General features: G+C 38.9%; 5 protein-coding genes across 6 annotated transcripts in view; 2 read left to right on the top strand and 3 right to left on the bottom strand.

Annotated features, from left to right (window-relative positions):
* Window positions 1–2,659, top strand: part of LOC122067161 (uncharacterized membrane protein YuiD-like) — a gene marked incomplete at its 5' end in the record, with an annotated part of 99,062 nt that extends 96,403 nt beyond the window's left edge. The window contains 1 exon segment of the mRNA XM_042631007.1: window positions 2,312–2,659. Coding sequence (XP_042486941.1) covers window positions 2,312–2,389 — 78 coding nt within the window.
* A 1,263-nt stretch (window positions 2,660–3,922) lies between these two features.
* LOC122058416 (malate synthase, glyoxysomal) lies at window positions 3,923–7,845 on the bottom strand. Its single transcript, XM_042621100.1, has 4 exons — window positions 7,289–7,845; window positions 5,874–6,199; window positions 4,821–5,151; window positions 3,923–4,692 (listed from the first exon to the last, which is right to left on the bottom strand). Exons 1-4 carry the CDS (start codon window positions 7,631–7,633, stop codon window positions 4,039–4,041), a joined length of 1,656 nt encoding a protein of 551 aa, XP_042477034.1. The 5' UTR covers window positions 7,634–7,845; the 3' UTR covers window positions 3,923–4,038.
* Window positions 7,846–9,829: 1,984 nt separating this feature from the next.
* LOC122071747 (cytochrome c1-2, heme protein, mitochondrial) lies at window positions 9,830–18,118 on the bottom strand. The gene is made up of 8 exons (XM_042636146.1): window positions 17,964–18,118; window positions 17,784–17,867; window positions 12,478–12,698; window positions 11,520–11,799; window positions 11,369–11,440; window positions 10,573–10,689; window positions 10,398–10,463; window positions 9,830–10,317 (listed from the first exon to the last, which is right to left on the bottom strand). Exons 2-8 carry the CDS (start codon window positions 17,841–17,843, stop codon window positions 10,201–10,203), a joined length of 933 nt encoding a protein of 310 aa, XP_042492080.1. The 5' UTR covers window positions 17,844–17,867; window positions 17,964–18,118; the 3' UTR covers window positions 9,830–10,200.
* A 4,162-nt stretch (window positions 18,119–22,280) lies between these two features.
* LOC122093104 lies at window positions 22,281–25,058 on the top strand. Of its 2 annotated transcripts, none has more exons than XM_042663361.1 (4): window positions 22,281–22,444; window positions 23,206–24,144; window positions 24,282–24,363; window positions 24,663–25,058. In XM_042663361.1, exons 2-4 carry the CDS (start codon window positions 23,324–23,326, stop codon window positions 24,870–24,872), a joined length of 1,113 nt encoding a protein of 370 aa, XP_042519295.1. In that variant the 5' UTR covers window positions 22,281–22,444; window positions 23,206–23,323; the 3' UTR covers window positions 24,873–25,058. The 2 variants fall into 2 exon arrangements, with proteins under 2 accessions (XP_042519295.1, XP_042519289.1); XM_042663355.1 differs by having other exon boundaries at window positions 23,192–24,144.
* Window positions 25,059–26,248: 1,190 nt separating this feature from the next.
* LOC122072288 (ribulose-1,5 bisphosphate carboxylase/oxygenase large subunit N-methyltransferase, chloroplastic) overlaps window positions 26,249–26,644 on the bottom strand; it is a 7,814-nt gene continuing 7,418 nt past the window's right edge. The window contains exon 13 of the mRNA XM_042636871.1: window positions 26,249–26,546. The gene's annotated coding sequence lies outside the window, so the exon portion shown is untranslated. The remainder of the gene's footprint in view (window positions 26,547–26,644) is intronic.

Genomic DNA, 26,644 nt, shown 5'->3' with positions numbered 1-26,644 from the left:
CTCTTCAACGGTCAAATTCTCTTGTTTCAACTGTGCAAACCTGAGATGCATGCGTTGCTTGTAATCAGAAGGCAAGAATCGTCGATTCATGACTTCATACATTTCAGCCCAAGTAGTGACCAACCCAATGCCTCGGGTTCGGTTCTGTTGTTGTTGCTTGATCCACCAGACTCGAGCCGTGCCTTTCAGTTTGGCCTCTGCAAATAGAATCTTTCGAGCCTCAGTCAACCCGTACCATCTGAAGAATGTATCTAAACTGTGAATCCAGTCAAGGTACAATTCTGGATTATTGTCTCCATAAAAATCAGGGACATCCAGTTTTGCTGCTCTTTCTGCTCCATCATCATGTCTACCAGTCCCATATGGTGGTGGAGGTGGTGGTGGTGGTGTATGATGTGGTAGTGGTGGTGGTGTTACTGGCAGATCCTGTGGGGTGGTGTTGGACGAATCCCCAGACTGAATGGGACTCTTTCCTTTATCTGCTGCCACCAAACGATCAATAGAAACTTGCATAGATTCCACCATTATTTTTAGGGACGTGACCATGTTAGTGAGAGCATCAAATTTTGTATCAGTTTCTCCTTTGTAGGAATTCAGTTGTTGAACAACTTCACTATTGGCTACCATGGTGATGAGTAACAAAATAGCACTCAAAGAAGAATGGTAAAATAGTAAATAACTGGAGGCTTAAAGGGCAGGGACAGAATGGGAATTTTTTTTTTTTTTTTTTTTTTTTTTTTTTGAAGTTCAAACTAAACCACAAAAAGGATAGGGGTTTGATTTGGAAATAAAAAGATATGGGACAAGAGGGGAATAAAGGAGAAAGGGAGGGGTATTTTTGGCAAGTCAAAGAATTTTGATTAAAAAAGAAACAAGAAATAAGAGGGTTGGGGTTTCACCGACAAAGGAGGGGAAAACAAAAGGAGGGGAGATTTCTGCCCGTCGGAGATGGAGAACCAGCGACCGCCGCCGCAACAGAGGGGGGATGGAGACGATGACTGCGACTGCAACGAAGACTTCGACTGAGCCTTTCTTCTTCGCCTGGTGGAGTAGAGGACTGCGACTGCGACTCATGGGAGCCTGCGAACCAGGTACGTGAGATCTCCTCTTTCTCTTGCTTTCTCTTTTCTTCTTCTGTTCTTTTTGTTCGTCGACTCTCTCATCTCCTTTTTCTTCTTCTTTCTCCTTGCTTCTATCTCTCTGTCTTCTCGACTTTCCTTCCCCTTCTTCGTCGACTTTTTTTTTTTTTTTTTTTTTTGGCTGTCGGACAAAGAAAGAGGAAGCGGTAGGGCAGGGAGGGTTTTTTTTTCTTTTCTTTTCTTTTCTGCTATCGCTTTCTGCTGCTTCTCTTCTTCGTCTTTTATACTTTTCTTCCCTGCTTCTCTTCTTTTCTTCTTCCGGATTCTAATTGTCTTCTTCGTCTTTTTTTTTGTTTTTTTTCGTTGCTACTGGCAGAACCCAGGGACGACTATCTTTGTCGCTTTCTTCTTCTTCTTTTTTTTCTTCCTGTGTTCTCAATATCGGTGGAATCAGACACAGAGAATGGAAAGGGAAGAAGAAAGATGGGGAAGGAATAGGATCCTTCGGCTCTGATACCAAGTTGATGGAAAACCCTTAGGGAAGGGAGGGGAAATCAGAGTAGAGATGGGGAAAAGGAGATCACACTCACACATTCATTCAATAATCAAATTACTCTCTAAATCTTCAGTCGATTACAACCAATATATAGAAAAATAGGAACATGAAATTAGAAACTTAACTAGAATGGAAACTAGCTGAAACTAAGAAACAACTATAAAAAGGAAACCAAAGCAAGGAAATAAATCCTACTCCTACGTTCAAGTCTAGAAACTAAAAGCATGAAATAAAATACTAAGTAAACTACTAATTTTATTTCCAACCCTTGTTGGACCAAAACCCTGGGCTGGACCGATTCTTCTTGGCTCTTGGCTTCCAAAGCCGGTCATGCTGGTCCAACCAAGAAAGGGCAGCCATATCTGCATCACTTTGTACCAAATAGATTATCCTCAAGTTCACGTCATTATGGAACAAAAAATTTCTCTGGGATCATTACCTGTGATGCTGTGATGCAAATGATAAAGTCAGATTTACAGTTCAGTTTTCAAAGAAATAACTTTAATATATAATTCGTTATGAAATTTGTTTCTTGGAAATCTGATATCTGGATTTAAACCTATAGCCTCCGTTCATGAGTCAAATAAAACATGCAAACAATCAGTAGTTCATGATCACCATATGGATGTGGAAGAGGCTAAAATTTTCTGTTTTGAACTGTCACATTTTGTCACAGGTTATTGCTGGTGGGTTACTAGGAGTTCTCACAGCCGCCATTGCCTATTTTATCAAGAAAGTCATTTCTCAAGCTTGACGCTATTGTAGATGTCTTTCAGTTAACCATTGAACCTGACTTACACATTGGCACTTGCAGCAGAAAAGCTACATGTTGATCGATTTTTACCTCAACTGATTACTTGCGTCTGAATGTAAAGCTCATAATCTTTGTAATTCTGCCGAGTCCTGCCGACTCTGCTTCCTTCTGCATTGCTTTTTTGTTTCCAGTTGTATTACAGTATGTTCAAAGTGAACTTAATTCATAATAGTGGTGATTAGAATGAAAAATATTAGCTCTTTTCTGTTATGCAGCTCCAGAAAGACTTGTCTGCACACAAGGTTTAGTTCAAACCATTGAATTGTTATATTAATGATGTTTGACCATAGTTTAATTTGCAAGTTAGAACCTTCACTGGTTGATGCAGGAGTGCTTTCATCTTAGCTCAGAAGTGCTTGGACTAACTGTACCAGCAAAAAGTTGGGAGTTTAATAAAAAACAGGGTTTAGTTTACCAAATTACCCATAATAAAGATCGATATTACAAAACTACCCAAAACGTTGCCCCCTCCCTCGCACGCCTATGCCTTTTAACCTTTCTGTCTGATTTCCCTCTACCTCCCCTCTCCGATAACCAATTCTACCCCGTGAATCGGGGATTTTAAAATCTGATCGGTAGCGGCCAACCGATTCTGATCCCCGTGTCCCGACTGGAATCGGCCGGAAGTGATCTGGACCTTCCAGCCAGCCCTGTGCATATCAATGACGATATCTTGTTTTGACCCTTTCTAGGATATCAACGCGTAATCGGTGATTGAAGCAGTTAGAGCTTATTTCGATCTGAATCGAATTGATATCGGCTTGAATCGGTCTGAAGATCCCTAGAATCAGCATAATTGAGAAATATTCTGACAACCCTGGTGCTTTTATCCAAGAATCGACCGTATCAACTCATAAAAATAGGGACTGGTGATTGTATTAATTCATCGATTCGTGAAACACCCAGCGCATGGGGTTAAGTTAATATAGTACGAACACTAACTTAGCTTATTGGTGACAGTTTTGATTTAAAGAGCTGGTGCTTGTGGGATTATATATGTGATAAAACCCAAGCTTCCCAAGCTATATACCTTCTATCCTGTGTCTATGGTCCTTTAGCAAGTCTTAGAGGCGGAAGAGGTCGAGATCGAATTGAACTCACATCTATTAAAGTGACGACTACTAAGGGTGTCAATTTAGAGCCAGAACCAAAAATTGGAACAGAAATTTTGGTTTTGTAAAATGAAATTTTATTCGATTTGGTATATTTTTTAGACTAAAAACCCATTTGTTTGAATCAAACCATATAAAATATAACTCGTAAAATTCGAAATTGAACCTAAACCATACTAAACCCTTAAGTGGTGCAAAATAATCTATTATGGATTTCTTTGACATTATAGGTATATATTTTCATAAAATTTAATTTTGTTTCTAACTTTATTTGTTTCAACAAGTAATTATTCGTCTCAAATTATGGAGACTGTATACCAACCAAATGAAATCGAACAAAAAAAAATCATAACCAAACTGATTGACACTCTCAGTGACAGATTTTTATTACTGGTATCAAACAAAGACAAGACTCAAGATGAAGATGTTGCAGCAGAAAATTGTGACACAAGATATTTGGCCAGATGGTAATCTTTCTCAGAGCCTAGCAGATCCATCTGGGTGATGGATGACAATTTGGTTATAGGCTTCTAAAGTCAGAAAATCATCCAGGGTGGGAGCTGTGCATTGCTTGGAGAAAAGCTTGCAAGCCTCCTTGTACATTCCCTTCTTGAACTTCTCTTTGCCCACCTCCTCTTCAATCCTAGCCATCTCTTCTTCAACTATCCTCCCAAAGAGATCCAAGCTCACCTTCACACCAAGACCATCTCCATCCAATTCAACTCCATACTTCAACCATTGCCAGTTCTGAACCCTACTGATCTCAGCAGTTGCAGCATCTTCCATGAGATTGTAAAGAGGTACTGCCCCAGTTCCAGTAAGCCAAGCTGCAACGTATTGGATACCAACTCTAGTGTTTAGTCGGAGACCTTCCATTGTCCTTGCACCTTGAGGCCTCTGTAAGAGGTCTGCTTCAGTGATGTTTGCTGCATCTTCCCTTTTCATGGTTTGGATTTGGTGAGGGTTGCTTAAGTTCTTGCTGAAGACTTCCATGATGGGTGAGATTAGACCTGGGTGGGCTGCCCAAGTCCCATCATGACCGGCAAGCACCTCTCGCAGCTTGTCCTTCCTTACCAGCTCTAGTGCTGCTTCATTTGCTACTGGATCATCTTTGATTGGAATCTGAGCTGCCTGTAAAAGATTGATACATAAATCTTAATGCTAAGATTTGTAGCTCAAAACTCTCTACTCTTGCATTTTTATGACAATGACATCCAAAATACTAGAACCCTAGAGAGAGAGAGAGAAACAGAGCATACCATGCCACCCATGGCGTGCACACCACGCCTATGACAAGTGCGGATGAGGAGGTTAGAGTAGCTTCTCATGAAGTGTTGAGCCATGCCAACCTGAACACGGTCAGGGAGCAACCGATCTGAGTGAGCCTGGAATGTCTTGAGATAGCTGAAGATGTAATCCCATCTACCACAGTTCAACCCAACTGAATGGTCCCTTAGTTCATATAGGATCTCATTCATTTGAAACACTGCAGGCAGTGTCTCTATCAGAACTGTGGCTCTTATGCTTCCTTTCTCTATTCCTGCCACCTTTTCTGCCTTCTCAAACACTGAGTTCCATATTTTGGCTTCCCTGACATCATCATCCAGGATTCCAAATAGAAAAACATTATCATTTACTTCAAGTTTGGATCAGGTCCTTGATATGAGAACCATTCTTGTATGGAGTTTAATTCACACTTGAATTCACTCAATGTAAAAATCTCATAAAAAGAGAGATTGAGTGGATTTCATGTGTGGATCAAGACCATATGAAAATGATTCTGACACGAGGACCTGATCTGATGCAACAACCATGGGTTAGAAATTCAAATATGGGATCAGATGTATCGGCTGATCTATTTCAGTATCAGTATTAATAATGGAACAATTCTTACTAAGGGTAAATTTGTCCAAAATTTAATTTTTTTTTTGTAACTGAAAACAAAACAGGCCGATACGGCCAAGACTGATACTAATATTTAAAACGATGGTAGCAACAGGAATCAAGGATTTAGGTATGGGTATCTGTATTGGCCAGGCCAGGCTAGGCCATTAAATTGCCAACCCATAATGATGGGGCTGTGATTTGAAACCCGGCCCAGCCCGGCCTGCGCTCAACTCGTTTTGGTTAGTAGGACATTGGTTCAACAGGTTAAATCACTAAAAATCCACTTTGAAAAAGTGGGTCCTCAAACCAGAACCCCAACTTGGGCCGACCAAGCGATCACCGGTCGAGTCATCAATCTGGCCCAGGTTCAGAAGACGAGACTAACACGTATGGGCTAGTAAAGTTGATGGGCTTTTGGAACGAACCTTGAATGCTCCATCTTGGGCAGATAAAAGAATGGGCCGAAACCTTGACCTTGGGTGCGTCGGTAATTAGGATAGTTATGGTAGAAGTAGAGGCCGAAATCGACGAGGCAGCCGGTAGCCGGTTCACCGTCGATTAAGATGTGGGCCTCGGGCAGATGCCATCCTCGAGCTCGGACGAAGAGCTTGGCCGTCTGATCATTGAGCTTGTAAACTTTGTTCCTCGCCTGATCATGGAAGCTTATTGTCCCTTCCACTGCTTCCTTCAGGTTTACTTGGCCTCTCATGAGGTTTTCCCAAGTAGGTGAGAGTGAATCTTCGAAGTCAGCCTATGATAAAACGAAGCAAATTTTAGATACATTTAATTCATGCATGTGGCAATAATTTTCTCTATGTTCCATTTAAAAAATTATCATATGGACAAATGATGTGATTACTCTGATCATCGACTAGATTATTTTAAGATATGAATTTAATTAATCAAATGTAAAATTTCAGTATTTAATTTAATCAAATAACTTATATATTGAGATATCCTTCCACACTGTGTTTAGAAGGTTAAAAATAAAAAATAAAAAATAAAAAATATCAAATATCGTTTGTTAAACCTCCCCAATGAGAATGGATCCTCTGCATGTATGTTCACTTAAAACGTACGAGTTAGATATTAACACTTATCCCACAGTTCCCACCTAATGCCATTTAGATCCATTGGACGTACATGTGAGATCCAACAACTGTCTCTTTTGTTTTCATATAAACGGATATGACTCCTCTCCTATTGCCTTGATTATAGTTATCTGGACGATCGGCACGTGTCCAAGTGGTGATCCAATGGTTGTGCTTCTACCGACCAAAATGGAAGTGCCATGCCCAAAACCGTTGGATCACCGCTTGAACACATGTCAATCACTCAAGTAGCTATGGACAAGATCTAAACGATCAACGCTCATGATATGATCCCTATATCATATCTACACTTATCCCTCTTGCTTCAAAAGTATACATGGAAGCAAAAGGGCTGATGTTAACCCCTAACATGTACGTGCATTTTTTTTTTCTTCTTATGGTAAACATGTGTGTGCATATGAACATATAGGAAATAACACGATTTTATCCATCTTTCTTTGTTTTGTATTTGGGAGCTTTCCATTATCTCTTTCCATCGGGAATGGATCTGTTGCTTATAAGATCACCTGGTCATACGGGTGAGCATTCAACACATCTCTTTTACTTTCAAATATATTTCTCATCATCTATATAATGGCAGAAGATGGAACAGGTATTGGATGCTCACCCATTGATCAGGTGATCGTACCGGCAGCGGATCAAATCAACTTTCTGCCTCTGAAGAATTATGAAAGTCTGCGTCTTTGAAATTTGAGGGGGAAAAATGTTATGGAAACGAAAATTCTCACCATGAAGACTTTAGCACCGGAATTCAGAGCATTGATGACCATCTTCCGATCCACGGGACCCGTAATCTCCACTTTCCGGTCGGCCATAGCAGCTGGTACCGGCGCACAGACCCAATCACCATCCCTAATATTTTTGGTGGCGGGATCAAAACCAGGCAAAGCCCCTGAATTATACTTCTTCTGCGCTTCCTTCCGACACTCCAGTGCATACTTGATGCGACCTTTGAACTCTCTCTGCAAATCCGCCACGAATTGCAAGGCATCCTTGCTCAGGATCTTCGCGAATTCTTCATCGTATCGACCTCTGATTTCTACTCCTTCGGCTGTATCATAGGAACCGCCCATCTTCCTCCAACTTCTTTCTTTCGTTCTGGCTCTGTTTTCTGTTCCTGTTCTGTTCTCTTGTGTTCGATGATTTGCGTCAAAGAGAGAACAGAAGGTCCAAATATATAGAGTAAACGAGGGGTAAAGGATAGGTACAGAGTGTCATCACTCGTCACTCACCACCACCGTAATGGGCGCTCCATAGAGATTCGCATTGGCTTCATTTGCGTCATGAGATGAGATATGGATAGGGGGATTCCTTATACGCGCGCAGCACGCCGCACGACCTCGAGAATCGAAAAACGGGAATGGATAATCCCTTGGAGTTCGTGTCTGGAGCTTGCCTAGGCATGTGTAGCCTTGTCCATGATCCCAACCCTATCGGTGATACAGAACAAAACCGCCTATTGGTCTTTCATGTTGATGATGCCACTTGTCCTCTCACTACACAATAAGGTTACACGAGACATTTCATTCATTGCTTTTACCATCACCGGGTCATACGGGTGAGCATCTAACTCCTGTCTCATTTACTTTCAAATATATCTCTCTTCACTCATAATAGTAAAAAGTGGAACAAGTGTTGAATGTTCACCCGAATGACTAAGTCGTATGACTATGTGATTGTACAAGACAAGCTGCAGAAGACTTGGACATATGGGTGTCATATGTTAATCGGTTGATTTGGTTTGATTTTAGTCCTATTGAATGGAATTTAGTTGCTTATTGGTTTTATCCCGAAACCAAATCGTTGAGGTAGTTTTCAGTTTTGATTTAATTTTTTTAATTCTTTTTTGATTATCGATTTGTAAATTATAAACAGACTACTATCGAGTTCAACCTGGTCCATTTTCTGGCTCAGTGGTCCAGATTTTTGGTTTCGATTTTTATCCCCGAACAGACTCCGTTCGAATCGATTTAGTTGGTTTTGTGGTTGATCAGATCTGTTCAAGCTGAACTTTGACTTCCTTACACAACTCTACGTAGATTTTCTTATCCTCTCCTCGTATTAAAGAATGAAAAATAAAAAATAAAATTGAAAAAATCTAAATGTTTGATGTTTCATATAAATCTTGACCCCTTAGCTATTAAAAGGTCTAGGCTTAGAAAAAAAAAGAATTTTATTATGGGAGAAGTTTTCAATGCCATGGTCAATGTGGGAGAGTTTGTCATGTCACATGAATCTATGAAAGAGTCGTCAATAAAGGCTCACATGATCAACTAAAAGGGTGTCGAGAATATGAAAGAAGTGCAAAATCATCCCATGTTGATTGAATTTGAGGTTAAAATTTGACATACCATTAGTATGGGATGATTCATGAAACCTTTTGGTGGATTTGGATCCTTTGTGGAACAAGAGGGTGTCTAGAGCACATTCAACGCCCAGAAACGCTTTGAACTGCGTGTGATCACCTTGAACTCTGTACTTGAACTTTTCTAGCCGTTGAATGCGCGCCAAACGCACTATTGTGCCACATAGGAATTCAATCCCCTCTTGGTAGTTGTAGAATTTTTTTTATAATACAAAACTATAGATTAAAAATTCACTCAAGTTTCACCAAAAAAAAAAAGGGCAAGCGAGTACGGGTACCTTAAGATCTACTTGTCCACCAAATTTTAATTTAATACATCTTGCCCCATGGCAGAAATGGGCTGACGGAGCCAACCAAAATTCAAGCTTTCCAATAAAATCAACATTCTTTCTATCAGAGAATTTTCTACCATTAAAAATATTCCATCTGAAATTTTGTTTACATTGCTTTTACCTGAAAATAAGCAAAGCTTAATTGAAATCCGAAATTGCAAATATTAAGCACAATCCAAAGATGATCAAACGGCCATAAAGCCCAGCCACAAACTCTACAAACTGCATCTACAGCACTTTCGACTGAGTTTGGAAAGTTTACACTCTTCTCCCTCAAATCCTGTTACCCTGATACTCCCCAAGATAGAAATAAGAATGTGCCATATAGCATAGATGGGTCACCAAATTTCACATGGCTAACTGAAAACACCGACATATCCTTCCTTGTGGCTCAAACTAAAGGACCATCAACTGAGATCCCAAGTGTTGTAAACCCACTAGACCTTTGATTCTATTTAACAATCCAGCAAAAAGAAGTTAGAACAGGGCATTTAGCCAGCATCCAAAACGTAGTGCATTGACACCACGGAGTAAGCATAACAGCCACAGGGTAGAGTACAGCAGGCTCAATATAGTTTTCAACCTTCTGCAATTCCATATGAAAGACTAGACTTACAGATGATGCACTGCCTTGGGTCTCTTAAGTCTCATGATATCTTTAAAAAGAAAAAAGCAGCAAGAAAGTGCTCCAACCCTCCTTGTAGGATTGGAATAAGAACCTAAACCAAAAATTAAATATTCAAGGGTTGAAAGAAAAACAAAAAAATAAGAGTGATCATGTATAAAAAGCAGAGCTTATTTCTCCCTCAAAAGAATAGTTGGAACCGCCTCGGGTCCCCATTCACCACTGCAGCCTAGGCCATCTTGAGAACAATATAGCTAATCTAGATCATCTACACAAATTATTGCCAATTAAAGTCCACCGAAAGAACTCAAAGTGAGTTCAGTTGACAACATCAAGGACCAACTTGCGCGACTTCACAACGGACCACTTCAAACGGCGGTAATAACCAGCTTGGAGAAGTGCAAGTGACAGTACAAATATCCATTTGAATCCCATCTGCATTTTCAAAGCTAGTAAGTGAGAAATCACTATTTTGAATTGAAATGTCAATAGATGGAAAACTATCACCCATTTACCAGTTTCCTCTCTTCCATTTCAGGTTCCGCTGCCCAGGATAAGAATGTGACGACATCTTTCCCCATCTACACCAACATTGTGAAAACAATCTGAGCTTCCATATTTTACCATGCAAACCTATGCATTTTTTCTTAACAGGCCTCAAATATTGCATCGTTAGATTTTGATGATTACCTGAGCTTCAGTAGCAGGGGTACCATCCTCATACTCAACAGCACCATCAATCAACATTTTCGGCATAGCTATTGCCCCACCAGGAAAGTAGGGATTATAGTGTAGCCCTTCTCGAATCTAAAGTGCCAATTAGAGGGAAAATTGTTAATTAGTTAAACAAGGGAGTCAAAGTGGACGAGAACCATCGAAACACAAAGTAGAGGGAGAAACCACACAAAAAGGAACCAAACTTTTCAAATCATCACTTGTAAATGCAATACATAGTCATTTTACTGATGCCATCCTGGTAGTGTGTTCAATTACACTCTTTTTCTTATTTATCAATTTTATTTCCTTATTTTAAACTCATTTCCCAAAATTTCCCCACAGCCATGTCCATAAACCTACTGCCAAACATAGCCTGCCCTAAACCCCCATAAACCACTACAATATCTTCAACCAGTAACCTGCATGTTTACATCTCCATATTCAACAACCAGCCACCAGCATATGAATTCCCTAACCAATTTGTCCATTTGATTGTCCAACATAACCTCTAGTCTATTAGCCCCAACCCACCCACCCCAGGTCCCCAACCAAAAAATTTTAAAAATAAAAATAAAAATCCCTTAACAAAGAGTCTCAAGCATCACTAGATGTTCAAAATGTCACTAACACTCAGGTTGCCAATACAAGCATACAGCAAATAATAGGTTGGAGGAACGCAGATTTTGCCGAACAAGTTTCAGGTTGTTTTACTTATAGAAAAGTAGCATATCATAATTAATCCACATGATCAAGGAAGAAGACAATTTACCGAAATACCCGCGGGAGGATCACGGTAGCCTGTTAGGAGGCCAAATACATAGTTCTGACCATTGTGGCGAGCCTGAAAGGACAAATGTTGAATATCGCTGAGTTGACCAGTTATATGAGAAAGGTATTGAAATTCAAAATGTTGGGAATACCTTGGTGATAAGACTCAGATCTGGGGGATAAGCCCCACCGTTAGCAAACCTTGCTGCTTGTTCATTTGCATATGGCTGAGGGAAACGGTCACTCAGCTTACCAGGGCGAGTGAACATTTCACCCTCATCATTAGGCCCGTCAACCACCTCAATCTCAGCAGCCATAGCTTTGGTTTCCTCTTCTGTATATGCCACTCCCACAAGATCACGGAATGAAATTAGAGACATGGAATGGCAAGATGCACAAACTTGTTGGTACACCTGGTGACCACGACGGATCCTGCTCAAATGTTATGGGTGCTCAAAAGTGTTATATTGCATTCAAAGAAGCTCGAGATTGCAACTTAAAGTTAAAATATGCAATTCTACAAAAATAAAAGTTTGATAATTACATAAAATCAGAATACCATAATACATATGCCAAAGAAAAATAATAATTGATGCAGTATCTTTATGCTAAATGATCACATTAAATCTGCCAGTTCAATGAAAAAAATATACTAATTCTTAAGGGGAAATCTAGCTTAGTATAAAAAGGAAGAAAAATAAAAGGTGAATTATTATTGTCACAAAGCTTTGTTATTTTTTCAAATGTCCCAAGACATCTAGTCTGCCACATGGATAGATGATATGTTCAATCCGACCGTTGGATAGAGAGGGCATGGACTAGATTAGCCATGTGCCAAATACCCCCTTTTGTATTGGCACATATCCTGTATATGCCCATGCATGTGTACTGGCACTCTTGGCATTACTGTGCATTTTCACAACTTTGAGTGGGAATAGACAGTTCAGATTTAAAAAACCATAAGAATGGATGGCTCAAATTTCACTTTACATGGATAACTACCCACCCACCCCACCAACCCACCCCCCCCCCCAAAAAAAAAAAATAATAAAAAATAACCCTCTATCTTGCTTAATTATTTTATAACAGTAAGAAGAACCATTCACTCACGAAGCATGGTCGTATGAACTGAGAATGCCTTTATGAGGCCAGGGGTAGCTCGGACACTCTAACCCATGCTCTGCCTCATCAGCAGACGCTATCATTGAAAAACTCAAGAGCCCAGAAACACCTGCTCCAAGGAGTGCAACTGCTCTAAGGGACTTCATGCCAGCAGATCCATATCCATCTTGATCCTGCTTTGAAGTGAGGGACGACAATGCCGGAGGGGCCTGCAAATTACCAAGCAGACACGATTAGCAAATAACAATGAAAGTTTTTGCGAGGAAAAAAGTTCTGGTGAAATTTGTCATATATAATGTCAAACAAAACCCCAATAAACAAATAGAAACAAGGTTTCAATGATAGGATGGGACTAATCCTTGTACATAGCACAATGAATTGGCTGATCCATCACAGGCTGGACCAAGTTTGGCTGGGACTGATCCAAACCTGATCCCTTGATCCTTAAACTCAAAGCTCAACCAAACTTTAAGCCATGGTCTGAATACAGAACCAGTCTGGCCACTCAACAAGAACCAGGTGGTCCAGGCCAGCAACATGTGGTTACTATTAACTTGTGAACTTGTGACTGAAATAGTAAATAACTGACCATTTGACCGCCTTCTTTACTTTACCCCTGTTGGATTAGATCCCTATGAAAGTCAGTCCCGGTGCAGGTCCATATATGTTGGTTAGAGTACCAAAAGAAAAAATGAAAAGCAAAAAAAGCACAGCCAAACAATCATTACTCTAAACCCATCAAGAATTTCTACCAATGCAAAGGATAAAGGAAAGACATTAACTAATCTTGAAAGGCTGAGCTAGAGAAAAGCTCCAATGCTCCAAATCTGAAGATCTTATTGTGCGCTTCTCCTCCACCAACTCATCCCTTATTTTCTTTATCCAATAAGCCTCCTTCTGCAACTTCTTTAATAATCAAGAGTAGCATTTTTGAAAGATCTTTAGATGTGTGAGCAAGAAAGAGGTAAGGAATAGAGTTACACAAAAACAACTCTCTCCGTATATTAACAACAACCAAATGATGAGCTCGCAAATTCAGACGTCACGTCAATGTGCATTTTGAGCACAAGTGCGAATGACAGCTCAATCCCCTTCTGTATTGGACAGGGCGAAAGCCCCTACCAAGGGGATGTACATATTGCCCTACTGTGCTTTACAAAGCACCCCAACAAAGAAAAGACTTATAGGACGAGACAGAGAAGGGAAAGAGGAAGCTTAATCAAAGTCTTCCAACAGAATCTATAGAACATTAAGACCTGATTAACTCCGGTGTACTCATTTAAATGATTTAATGAATGTCATATAAAACGAAAACATAATCCCCCACACACAAAAAAAGAAAAAAGGCTCAAAGATAACGCAATGCCTGGTCGGTACACCCCAAGATGAGCTTCTACATAAAAGCATTACCCCGACCACTCTCAGATTAATATAAGGAGATTAACAGCCATATAGACATATTAATTCAATGCTTCAATTCTTGATGTGTTGAAGGCAAGGATTAAAGTATCAGTCGGCCAAAATTAAGATACGTATCGTAGATATGCTAAGATTCGCTAAAGACACGCACATAAATGGATAGAAAACACTTTTTTAAACACTTTTACATAAAAAATTGTCAAAAAAAGCTATTGATAACATGTATTATGCATAAACACTAAATTGAGGGTATCGCACTAAGAATTCAAGGTTTGTAGTTGTGCCATAAATGTAAAATCCTTGTTCCCAACCTTGATTTCCCACTTTAGTTAAAGAGAAATATGACTGGCAGCAACTTTGGTTGGAACAAAAACCCCTCAAAAAATCATATTTTTCTGAAAAATGACCCATCTTGGTCATTATATGACCGTAGCACATTGTATTGATATGTATCGTACCGTATCGATCGATACATACCGAAACGTGCATTTCACCTCGATTTTTTCATAGAGTATCGGTATGTATCGGTGGTGTATCGGTGTGTATCGGTATGTATCGTAGGATACATATCAATACGAAAGGATTTTAAAACTTTCATGTATCATATCAGTGTGTATTGTATCGGCCGATACAGTACGATACATACCGATACTTAAAATCATGGTTGAAGGACATAAACTTCAATCGAAGCACAATTTTTTCCACGATTCAGGCAGCGCATAAGCACTTCCCATGCATGAGTTAATGTAACGCCCCGACCCTATTAACCTTGCACAATATTGTCCTCTTTGGCCCATAGGCCTCAAGGCTTTAAAACGCGTTGTGCCATGTTAAGGAGGCTAGAGGTTATTAATTAGCTCAGTAATCTCTCCCTAGGCGATGTGGGACTATAGTTTGCACACCTTCACCAATCTCCCAAATCCCCTGGTACTTGCCGTATTCTTAGTAGGGGACACCTCACCGATCTCTCAGGCGGGTCTAGTACTTGCCGTATTCTTGGGTCCTCACACTTCCCCCCTTTCAACACAACATCCCTGCTATGGCCCCACTCAACACTCGCTATAGGGGTCTGCTCTGATACCATTTGTAACGCTCCGGCCCCATTAACCTTGCACAATATTGTCCTCTTTGGCCCATGAGCCTCAAGGCTTTAAAATGCGTTGTGCCATGTTAAGGAGGCTAGAGGTTATTAATTAGCCTAGTAAGTTCTCCCTAGGCAATGTTGGACTAAAGTTTGTACATCCTCACCGATCTCCCAAACCCCCTGGTACTTGCCGTATTCTTAGTGGGGACACCTCACCGATCTCCCAGGCGGGTCTGATACTTGCTGTATTCTTGGGTCGTCACAGTTAAAACCATAATCACCGACATAATAAATAAATAAAACTATATCTACAAGTTGAAATAATAACCTAATAAAGGAACTCGTTCCTCTTTTCGCCAAGAGCATGATGAAAGGGTACCAAAATTACTTGTATAATAATGCCCCATCCACCTACCCAAAAAAGGTTCTCACATGAAAAAATATAACCCTGGAAACAAAAATTTGACATTTGTAATTCCGTACTAGAAAGCATGTCCACCTAAACAAGTTCAACCATCAACTATATCTACAAGTGGGAATCTGTTTCTTGCATCATTTCTGCACTTTTCCCCCTCTCTGGCAGCTATTGTGCTGTTGATCAGACTTCAATCATCCTATCAAGATGGTTTATTGGAGAGTACAGCCTCTTCCAATGGCTTGTACATATGGTATTCAACAGTCCTCAATCCTCATTTCCAAGTACATTTTAAATCTAAAAGCGTTCTCCTCAACAGGAAAAAAAAAAAAAACCAAGTAAAATATAAAAACAGAACTTCAGCATATTGTGAAGCATAGAGTCATGCGCGTAGTATCAACTGTACTTAACCCCTCACCAAAGATATCAGGGCAGGAAACAGAAACTCTCTTTTAGATGTATGATATTTATGAACTTTAGATACCACCATAGATTCAAAACTCAATACATGTAGACAATTTATTAAAAATATTCCATTTTCTAAAATTTGGCTGTATCATCCATGTTGGACACCCGTATTCACACGAGACAAATAGAAGTATTTCTGTTAAAAAAAATTAGTTTATGGTTTTCTTTTCCCTTGTTTTCAAATATTATTTATTCATCATTTATGTAATTTTTAAATATCACCAGATTTTTAAGAGCATTCTTCCTACATTGTATGGTCAACTTTCATGCAAGTTACAAAGAATGAAGCAACTGGCAATGTTTAAGGCCAACTTTATGAATCTCAATATCTAAGTTTCTAATATTCATCTCATATGTATACAAGAACAACATTATTTGGTAGACACACATGTAATAAAGCATGAACTAAACAAAAAATTGTCACGTATAGGGTTCAAAGTCCATGTGCATAACATTAACAAATACATTCCTGTCTATATTAATGTCATACTAATAAAAACTTTCAATCCATAAATCAAACTCATATGATAGCAGACCATTCATAAACCAGTCTAATCATTTGCACAATAAAAAACATTAATAATCATCGATAATAGCTGCTATAGTACACATAATAAAAAAGAACTGTAAGTCAAAAGTTCTCAAAGCATCAATTTAGATGTTGGTGTAATGGATGTATTTACTTTTGGGAGCAAGTACAGTGTTCTAATTGGCCTCTGAAGGAACCCCTTTTGCCAATGATATTAAGAAAAAAGAGGGAGGGGCAGATTTTTCTTGATCACTGCTGATTCCATTTCCCAGTGAGCAGAGTTTAAAAAGAAATATGAATGACAGGGAAGAAGCTGAATGCCAGGATTTCTGGTGTTGTTATACAATACTTAGATCAACTAGTGAAGAGGACATAAGAATCTGGAAAATTTTGGCTCATTTTTCCATTAAATCTCAATTTGGAACATGGAGACCTCCCTGGTAGACTTTGTAGACTTTTTTATTATAAAGAATGGGCTATAAGTGTGCTACTTAAGATGCAGTTATTTGTTTGGACTGCCATCTGGAGGATTTTCTACTTGAAGCCTCTGGTTCCAAGGGGATGGGTATCCATCACTTGTGCATTCATTGTGACTATGCAGGTACTATTCAAATTTTTTGCGGGAGATTAGCTTTAAGGAAAACTCAAAGACAAAGGTATTTAGAGATGTTTGTGAGGAGCAACAATTTATTTTTTGTTGTTTCCTACATCATTGATGTGCACAAAGTGTACTTCCTACCTACCTCGTTGGTGTGTACCTCACATATATAATATAGAAATCTAATTGATTTTTCTCTATTATTATTTTTAATTTTATTCTCCAATTTATATATTAATAATTTCATTTTTTATTGGCTTGTTCAATGAAACTATTCATATCATCATGGGGTGATGACGCTGATGATGATAGTAACAACAATTATAATACGGTTATTGCGATGAAGAATTAACATCAGAAAATAATTAACCATAAAAGAATTTCTGTGCAAATTTTCTTATTCAAGAGATAAATCAAATCAAATAAATACAATTTAGACCTGGGTAGACGCCAAAAATTAAAATTAAAAATGTAAATATATATATCACGACGCATAACAGTAGCGGGACAAAAAGGAAAGAGATAAAGAGTGGGGAGGGGAGGAGAACGCAATGCTCCTTAGCTCAAGTCGATCACAAATCGGGACTCTTACACAGGCAATAGAAAACAATCGATCTGTTCAAACACCAAATGGAATCTCTAATGTATGATAGATGTATAACATTTAGATTATTTCTCGAATTTCCCCAAAACCCTCTATATCAAATCGACATAATGTAAATGAAATCAGCAAAGACAATATGCCAGAAAGGACGAGAAGAAAGAGATAGAGATAGATTACAGTATATTGGGACTGAAGCTTCCTCTTCAATAACTCTTTAATCGCTCTTCCCGCAGCCATTTGAGTCGATTTTCAAGCCGATTTCTTCAAGAAACGAAGTAAAAAAGAATGAGGAAATCGGATCCAATGAGATTAAACAGGGAGAACAGAGATCTGAAGAAGTAATTTAAAATCCATTACCCGGTGAGGCTTGGCGGACGTGAAACCCAAAAAGAAAACGAGCGATAGTCTGGATCCCCAAAGAGGAGGAGGAAAAAAGAGTAAAGCTCACCTGGCCGAGACGATGAGAAAGGGATAGTGCTTGGAGAGAATCATGGGCAATTTTGTCATTTCATATTAGCACAAAAGACGATTTTATGTTTCTAGTTGAGCCACATCGCTAGGGTTCGTCTCTCCCTCCCTGTCTCGGGCCTCACCTGGCCGAAAGACTAAGCCCTTTGTCGCCACGTGGGAAGGCATTTAGTTTGGTTATAATTCTACGTTACATCCAACGGTTTTAAAGTGAAAATCAGAGTCAAAGTCAAAATTTCTTCAGTTCCTTCTGATTGGCTGTTTGTTATCATCTCTTGTCGTTAATCTAACGAATGGTTACGAGTGCTTTAAGAAGGTGGAAACTAGGCTGGCCGTTGGATCACTGAGGCCATAATAGTGGGCCGAGGCGGAGAAACTGATTAATTTTGAATCAATTGAGCCAGAAAATTGTCAAGCCCGGCCCATTGGTCCAAAAACAAGCCCAAAAGGACTCCATGTGATTAGATTTTTTCTCCTTCACTATTGTTCAAATGTATCTATTAAACATGTTCAATGAAAAAATACAAATAAATCATATAAAATATGAAAAAATATATATATTCATTCACTAAAGGCTCTCTTTGGTTTTATTTATATTTGTATTTATCTGATCTATTTCTATTTTATAGGTGTTTGGTATAATTTATAACACTTATTTCTATTTATTTTAAACTGAAATAACTTGCTCTAAGCGCGATTTGTAATTTGTGGCAACAAATCATTAATTTGATTTATGCGCTATTTAATGAGTATGTGTCCTAAATCGTTCCAAATCAAGGGTAAAGAAGTCTTTTGAATTGTAAAGAAGAAATCTAATTCAAAACTCTATTCTCCTCCTCATGGATTGCTTTCTGCGGGAGGAGTACCGGAGGAGTGAGATACGCAAGTTGTGCCCTGCATCTTCGTCGAACACTCTGTAGCTTCCATCATCAGTGCCCGTGCTTCCATTACTCTTCCCTATCTCTTTTTCAAAATCTTCATGATTTCCCCCTCTGCGAGATAAAATTTTGAGAGGATTCATCAATCAAACCGATCTAACATAAGAAACAAAGCTTCATCAAGTACCTAATTTCTTTCTGATGAATTAGTTAGGTACTTGAACGATGTGGACTACTAGGAGGGTTCGAACAGGAAGATCTGGATTATTTAATCAACGCAATGAAATTGAATTACAAGGCGTGAGGTTTGGGTTCCCATTGATGGTGGTGGGAGGTGATATGGACTTGTCGACATTGTTGCATATCATTACTATGGCTTTGCTTCGCCACATCTATTTTGATATTGCCATCTTGAACCCTTAAATTGATTATTGGTTTGCATTTCTACTATCAGACTCTTCTCACTCACAACTAAAAACCCAAAATAAATAAATTTGCTGATAGTTACTTTCATTCAAGGTTTTCAACATGTATTTGCAGTTGGTTAGTCATGATGGTACTTGAGCATTGAATCAAGAAAGCAACAGGAAGCGTTGATGTGCACTAGTTTGATTCAATAGTATGGGCAGCAACTAGCGAAACTGAGGTTTGAAATGGCAACCATTGATGGATATGCAGTCTTTGCACAGTGAAGAGAGTGCATTTCACATGTTTGATAAAATAACTGAAAGAACGAGAGAGAGATTTTATTCTACACATAGGTCATACCAAACCTATTTCCCATTGTATACTCTATTATACAAATAGTAACCAAACAATTATTATTTGTAGTCTATAATTTATTGTCACAAATGATTTCTCCAAAATAGATAATAAATACAAATATAAACTTTTTCCAAGGAGCATCAAATTGGCCAATCCAATTGCTCAACATTTTTTTATTTAGGCTGTGTTTGTTTGTTTGGATGTAAACTATTCTATTAAAACTATTTTTTAGGTGACCATGAACAAATTTATTCTCATTTATACTAAGGAGTTGGCCGAGTTTCACACGTGGTTCAAAAAAGGTTGACTCAAACAATTTGGATTAGATTCAACCATGATTGATATTGATTTCGATGATGTTGGCACAATGAATTTTAGGGTCTTGAAGACTAGATCATTGGGATTCATATCTAAGAAGCCGATTTTAGGGTTTTTAGGATCCATTTTGATTGATTCAAATACTATCATGTTCTTATTTTCTTCTTTTAGTAAAGCTTTTTAACTTCCTCTTATCACATAGGAAAATGATAATATCAACTGTTTAATTTTTGGGGAGACTAGCTCAACAATCCACTGCCACGATCTCCATTTAAATCGCAGATGCACCAATGAAGAAATGAACTAAAGACCATGCACTTATCCACACAATCCCCAATTCATCCTAACTATCTAAGCAACCCACGGATAAATAAATGAAAAAATTCTCTGTTGACCATGGGTGGGGAAAACATGGATTTCAATTTTATTATATCCGTTTAAGATTAAAAGATGTAGATCCAGAAGCGCAAAATGGAGAGAGTTCCAACATCTTGAAATCTCAACCGTGTACTATGTAAATTGGGTAAATCAGAAACATTGAATGGTAATATGACGGTGTCAATAATCTGCATGTATGCCCATCTTGTACTGTACAACTTTCATGACATTTTAAACGCTTAAAAATTGTTTCAATATTTGTTTTCTTACATTATTATTATTATTATTATTTTTATGGTACATTCATTATTTTCTATTTTGATACATGATAAAGTCGGATTAGACATAACTTTAACACACAAATGGATAAGTTGAGACCTTTCACAAAGGTTGGGGTACTTATCAACTTGCCATGTCCTAGATAATAACTTTCTTTCTTTGTTTTTTAGTGTTATGATGCGATTAATGTCACTACCTTATATTCACCTTATCTTTATTGAAAGTCTTCTAAATTTCTTGTCTAATTTTCTTGGTAAAAACAAAGTTTCACCTCTCCTTCTGTTTTGATATTTTTAAAATCTTTAAATTGTCTTTGATATCTTCCTTCCTTCTCCCATGAAGCGCGCTTGGTACAATAGTAAAATATAAATATTACAGCCTAGTGATCAAGTGATCGAAAGAGTCTCAAGTCTCAACATTCTCAAGATAAAGATGCATAATTCTTGCCCCCATTTCACACATACGGGAGTCTTGTGCATTAGATACACTATTTTTTTTACCCTCCCTTTTACTCTGTATTCTAACCTGTCATCACCCCTTACCTTTGCCTATGCATTTCTCACCAGTCTTCACCCACACATTCCTCCCTGTCTTCCCCTCTCAAATTAAAAAAAAAAGTCTCCATTCGCATCAAGCACAAAGCCAATCCTAATCCAATCCCTTCAAATATCCCCGGGCCCGGAACCCTCTCTGAAAATTATAGAAAAGCTCTCAATTCTAGTTCAATTCATTTCAGTCCTTAGCTTGGCCATCTCTCTCTCTCTCCTCTCCTTCCGCTGACTTCCTTGGAATCACTTCTCTCTCTTCTCTCATATCCTTCCGCCTACTTTTTCATTAATGATTTCCTTCGAATCAGTACCGACCATTAAGGCGATTGACTCCTCCCACACAAGCAGTTCTGAGCAGTTCTCTAAATGCTACTGTGATACTACTGCCTCAGTAGCTGGGTAGCACTAAAACCAACATAAAACACTCTGAAGCTGCTAGGAGAAGATAATTTTGGCTTCTCCATTATTGCTGTCTCAAACTCTAGTGGATTTTTTTTTTTTTTTAAACCATTTAGGCAATACCCTTATATCAGATAGAGATTAAATCTGTTGTTCATACGATCACTTAATACTAAGTCGTAAATATTCAATACCCATCTTTTATTTTTAAAGATATATACAGGGGATCCATTCTCCACCAGACACGTTGAAGACCGGATCATACGCGGCTTTCACCTCGCATTGGTTACTTAATTACTGCCACATCTTAAATCGTAAGGCAGTCACCAATCACACCTATCTCACCAGTCCACTCAGTAGTAAACTAAAATTTCACCAGATTTAGTGAAGCAAGGGTCCCACCAGTTTTGGCTCTGACCCATCTTAGCCACGTGAAGCGCAGGAACCACTCCAGGTTTCTATTCGTCATCTCTGGCTCAAAACCTGTCACCAATAACTGACACCACCCACGTGTCAGTTCCAACGGCTACTATTACGACTCAGTAGCTGTTATAATAGGACAACTGTATTTTAAAATTTTTTTCTCTTCTTCCACCTCCCTTATATGGGGAGCAGAGCCCGTACGGTACTTTTTATTTTTTTTTTGAATTTGTTTTTTCTTTTCCTGCTGTGTTTCACTGCAACTCTTCCCGAGATTCCATTGTGAAGGAAGGTGAGGTAGTTGCTTGGTTGTTCCAAACACACCCTCCTTTTAGTCCTTCCCCTTCTGCACTCTTTAATAAGTAATCAATCCACCATTTCCCAGGTAAGACTTTATTCTTTTTACCATCATCATGTGTGTGTGACTCTCTTTTGTTTTTTAATTGGGGAATCATAGATAGGGTGAAAGGTACAATGGATCTTGATCTCAATTCCAATTCTCTGCTGGAATAGATTTTTCACCAATGATGTACTGTAGTTAACTGCAACTCTACATCATCATCCAGTAGTGACCTCGAGACTCTGTATTTTATTTTATTTATTTATTCCTTACTTTGTTTGGTGCTCCAGGGCTTTGTTTTAAAGCCTTGATTCAGGATATGAAGCCCCCTAGATTAAATCATATCTGGGTTTAATCTAGTTTTATGGGTGGGTTTCTTCAGTAACAGTTTTGTTCTTGAGAGTTGGAGCTATGGTTCTCATTTGCTTTGCTTATCTTTTCGTAAGGAATGATGCTGTGTAGGACTCCAGCAAGTTCTTCTTTTTGATTCATTAGTAAGAGACTGTATACTGAGAGTTGAATTTTCATGGTTGTTCTCTATATTGTTCTGCTTACACTTTGTTCTTATCTGGTGAACATCTTTGTTTTTGGGTTATTAGTTATATAAACTCTTCTAGACTGTTGGTGATCTGAGATGTTTAGCATTTAGCAAGTTAAGAGATTTAGATTTGCATTAATTAAAAAAAAATTACAGATTTTGCTATGAGATCTGATGCATTACTGTTCCAGCTAGCTCCAATCTCTGCTGTAGTTGTACACTGGTAGTTTAGTACAAGTCTAATGGTTGAACAGATTTCATATTTTAGAGTTCCCCTGGGAGCTTCACTTTGATGATCATGGAGACTGCTTATCAGATCAGAGTGAGGAAACACTATTAGTTTACCTTGAGAGTTTCTGGGTATATATGAGAAGGTAGGATCGAGAATGAGGTCTGCAGAGGATAAGGGTTGTTATAATTACAGATCGACACAGGAGATTTCAAGCAACACTGCCATTAATTTTGAGTTCCACAAAGGAAATGGTACAAATCAGGGTTTTCATCATCACAGGACAGCTTTGGGGAAACCAACTCCATCAAAATGGGATGATGCACAGAAATGGGTAGTTGGATTATCAAGAGGAGATCGAAATCGTTCCAAGACTAAACCTCGAAACTCAAATGCAGATGACAGAAGATTAATCGACTCTGTTCCTCAAATGGAGAAGGATTCTTCAAGTGGCACAGATGAAGGTAGTGAAGATGGAAACCCATGTCCTGCAATTTCAATTCAGGATGAAGGGGAGATGAAGAAAGTCGATTGTAACGAGTCATTGTGGCGAATCAACAAGCATTCAGAGGATCCATCATCGGCTATTAGATCTGTTTGTGTGAGGGACATGGGAACAGAGATGACCCCCATTGCAAGTCAAGAGCCTTCAAGGACTGCTACCCCCATTAGAGCCACAACACCTGCAGCAAGAAGTCCTATCTCTTCTAGATCATCAACCCCTGGAAGGTGTCGTCAAAGTGCACAGGCCATTGAAAGCTACCAAACAGGTCTCACACCATTGGAAAGCAGAAATGAAGTTGTGGGTTTTGGCAGGGCAGGGGGAGCAACCAGGTGGTCTAACAGAGAAGAAGAAGAAGAAGCCAATGCTTGCAAGGTATTTGAATATAAGAATGGTGAGCAAGCAGGGAAGCCCAGTCCATTGGAGACCAGGGCCATGGCTTGGGATGAAGCTGAACGAGCAAAATACATGGCCAGGTGATTTGCTGTACTCTTCCCCATTACATGTTTCGATTTGTTACCATTGCAGGGTAAGCTTTAGTTTTTTTTGGAAAAACATCTTTAATCGGATGGAATCCCATCTCCTACGACTAACTTGTTTTTTGTATTTGCAGGTATAAGCGTGAAGAGGTGAAGATACAGGCTTGGGAAAATCATGAGAAGAGGAAAGCAGAAATGGAAATGAAGAGGATGGAGGTACCTTAAACCCATATCTTAAAAATTTTACCAATTGTGATCTTATAAATTGTTGCTATTCAATTAGGCTTTTACTAGTACAACATTTTTTTTTTTTTCCTGAAAAATTCCTGCATCTCAAACCATATTTGGAGGGGATCCTCTTATCATGGTTCAAGGTATCAGTATCCTATCAACCGATATGATACCGTGTTGTTAAATTTATGACCGATACTAACCCGATAAAGGCCTAGTCCAGTCGATCTGTGTCAGTATACTTTTATTTATAGCACAAAAGGCTAAAATTTTCAAACAATCAGGTGAAGGCTGAAAGGTTGAAATCTAGAGCACAAGAGAGGTTAGCAAACAAGGTAGCAGCGGCTCGTAGAATAGCGGAAGAGAAACGTGCAAATGCTGAGGATAAACTGAATGAGCAAGCTGTGAGAACTTCTGAGAGAGCAGACTACATAAGAAGGACGGGTCATTTGCCTTCTTCCTTTTCCTTCAAGCTGCCTTCTCTTTGCTGGTGAAGGCATACATTTTACTATGTTATTATCAATCAGCTAGTAGTTCTTTTAGTCCCCCAACCATCTGGAGAGGGAATAAAAATAGTTGATAATTTTTATTTTATTTACTTCATTCTGTTCTGCTGAACTCTGGGTCTAATGAAGATTGTTTTTGTTTTTCAATGGGAAATACAATTCCTGCTTCTAGTATGTACTCTCACACACACTCTCTCTCTCCTTCTTGACTATGTGAGTTTTCCTGTATACGAATCCTGAGGCAACCACTACTCTTTCTAGTTCGCTCATTGGCTTGATACGATAGATGCCAATAGACGGGCCACATATAAATCCCTCCCTTATAATAGAAGTAGGAAAAATAAGTTCTTGCACATCCATTGTAAGAATCTTTCATACACTTCTTGCCACATGAAAACTAATGTGGCTATCCCAATAGAGAGAGAGAGATCGTGGTTTGGAATAATTACATATCAGATTTTAAAGTTTAATTCAATCAATCTGTCATTGATCTTTAAAATTATGTTTTGCTGATTTTAGGGGTCTACTTAATTCACAAAATTCAGGTCTTACTTGACTTGAATTTTCGTCTATATTAGTAAACGTCGTGGGAAAGTTTTCTATTATGGAAGTGTAGGAACCGGGCTCATAGCACCTAGTGAGGGGATTAGCCAATCTAGTGAAAATGAATTGCAGGTTATAACTCACCTGCAAGAAGTCAGAATTGCTAGTAATCGCTGATCAGGCATACGACAGTGAATTCATTCTTTGACCTTGTACTCATTGCCCATCACACTATGGGTACTGGCTATACCCGAAGTCATTACTTTAACCGCAAGGAAGGGGATGCCGAAGGATCTCCCTTTTATGTCCCCATGTCCCTCCTATGTGGCAAACAAGTTGATAGGATCTCCCTTTCATGTCCCCATGTCGCCACATGGGGCGAAAAAGGAAAGAGAGGGATGGGGGGGTTTCTCTTGCTTATGCGAACCCAATGCCCATGTGGCCATAGTTGGGGTATGAGCACAATAAAGCTAGGGGCTCAATGCACCGCAACCAACAATAATTCAATGCAACATGTAACATTCCACGCCCACCATGGTCTCAACTCCCAACACCACCGTCTCCAATTCCATGAAAACCATAATGTTTGAGACTTCTCTCTTCCCCAATCAAGCATTTTAACTAAAAGCAACATCAAAATGCAGCATTACCTATAGCTGAGCAAAGAGCAACGCAGTGCATGAAGCTCCTACCACTGCAGGGTCTGGTAGGGAAAAATATAACTTACCTTGCAGGAGAAATTGTTTTCAAGTTTCAAACCTATGACCAACACCAGATTGCAATAGTGTAACTTAATAGTTGCGCCACAGGATCGCCCACTCTTGACATAAATGAGGTTGAACTGAAATAGATTTTCAAGACAATTTCCTACAGATGTGATGCCAATGACAAAAGACTACCGTTTTCTTCTATACAATGTGAAGAAGACAGAAACGCTTCAGGGCCCAAAATTAAAAAACTCCAGAGGCACAATTGCCCTTCACATTCCTCACCAAGTTATAGTTAGTAACCACAGAGTGGCATACGCTACCATAGCCAGCAAACAGCCTGGTCAAGAACTGTAATCATTTGCTTGGGTTTTATTCAATGGTGTAGTTGTGCCCAGCTTCTTAAACCTACCTGGCAGAAATGACAGCAAATAAGAAATGCATTAGTTTACTGATCAATTGATGTGTTCCAAAGTTATACATCATATCGAATTTAATTGCTTCTGAAAA

The sequence above is a fragment of the Macadamia integrifolia genome, chromosome 2 (assembly GCF_013358625.1).
Source record: "Macadamia integrifolia cultivar HAES 741 chromosome 2, SCU_Mint_v3, whole genome shotgun sequence".
NCBI lineage: Eukaryota > Viridiplantae > Streptophyta > Magnoliopsida > Proteales > Proteaceae > Macadamia > Macadamia integrifolia.
Note: the sequence above shows the minus strand (reverse complement) of the source record. Positions and strands in the feature narration are given on the sequence as shown.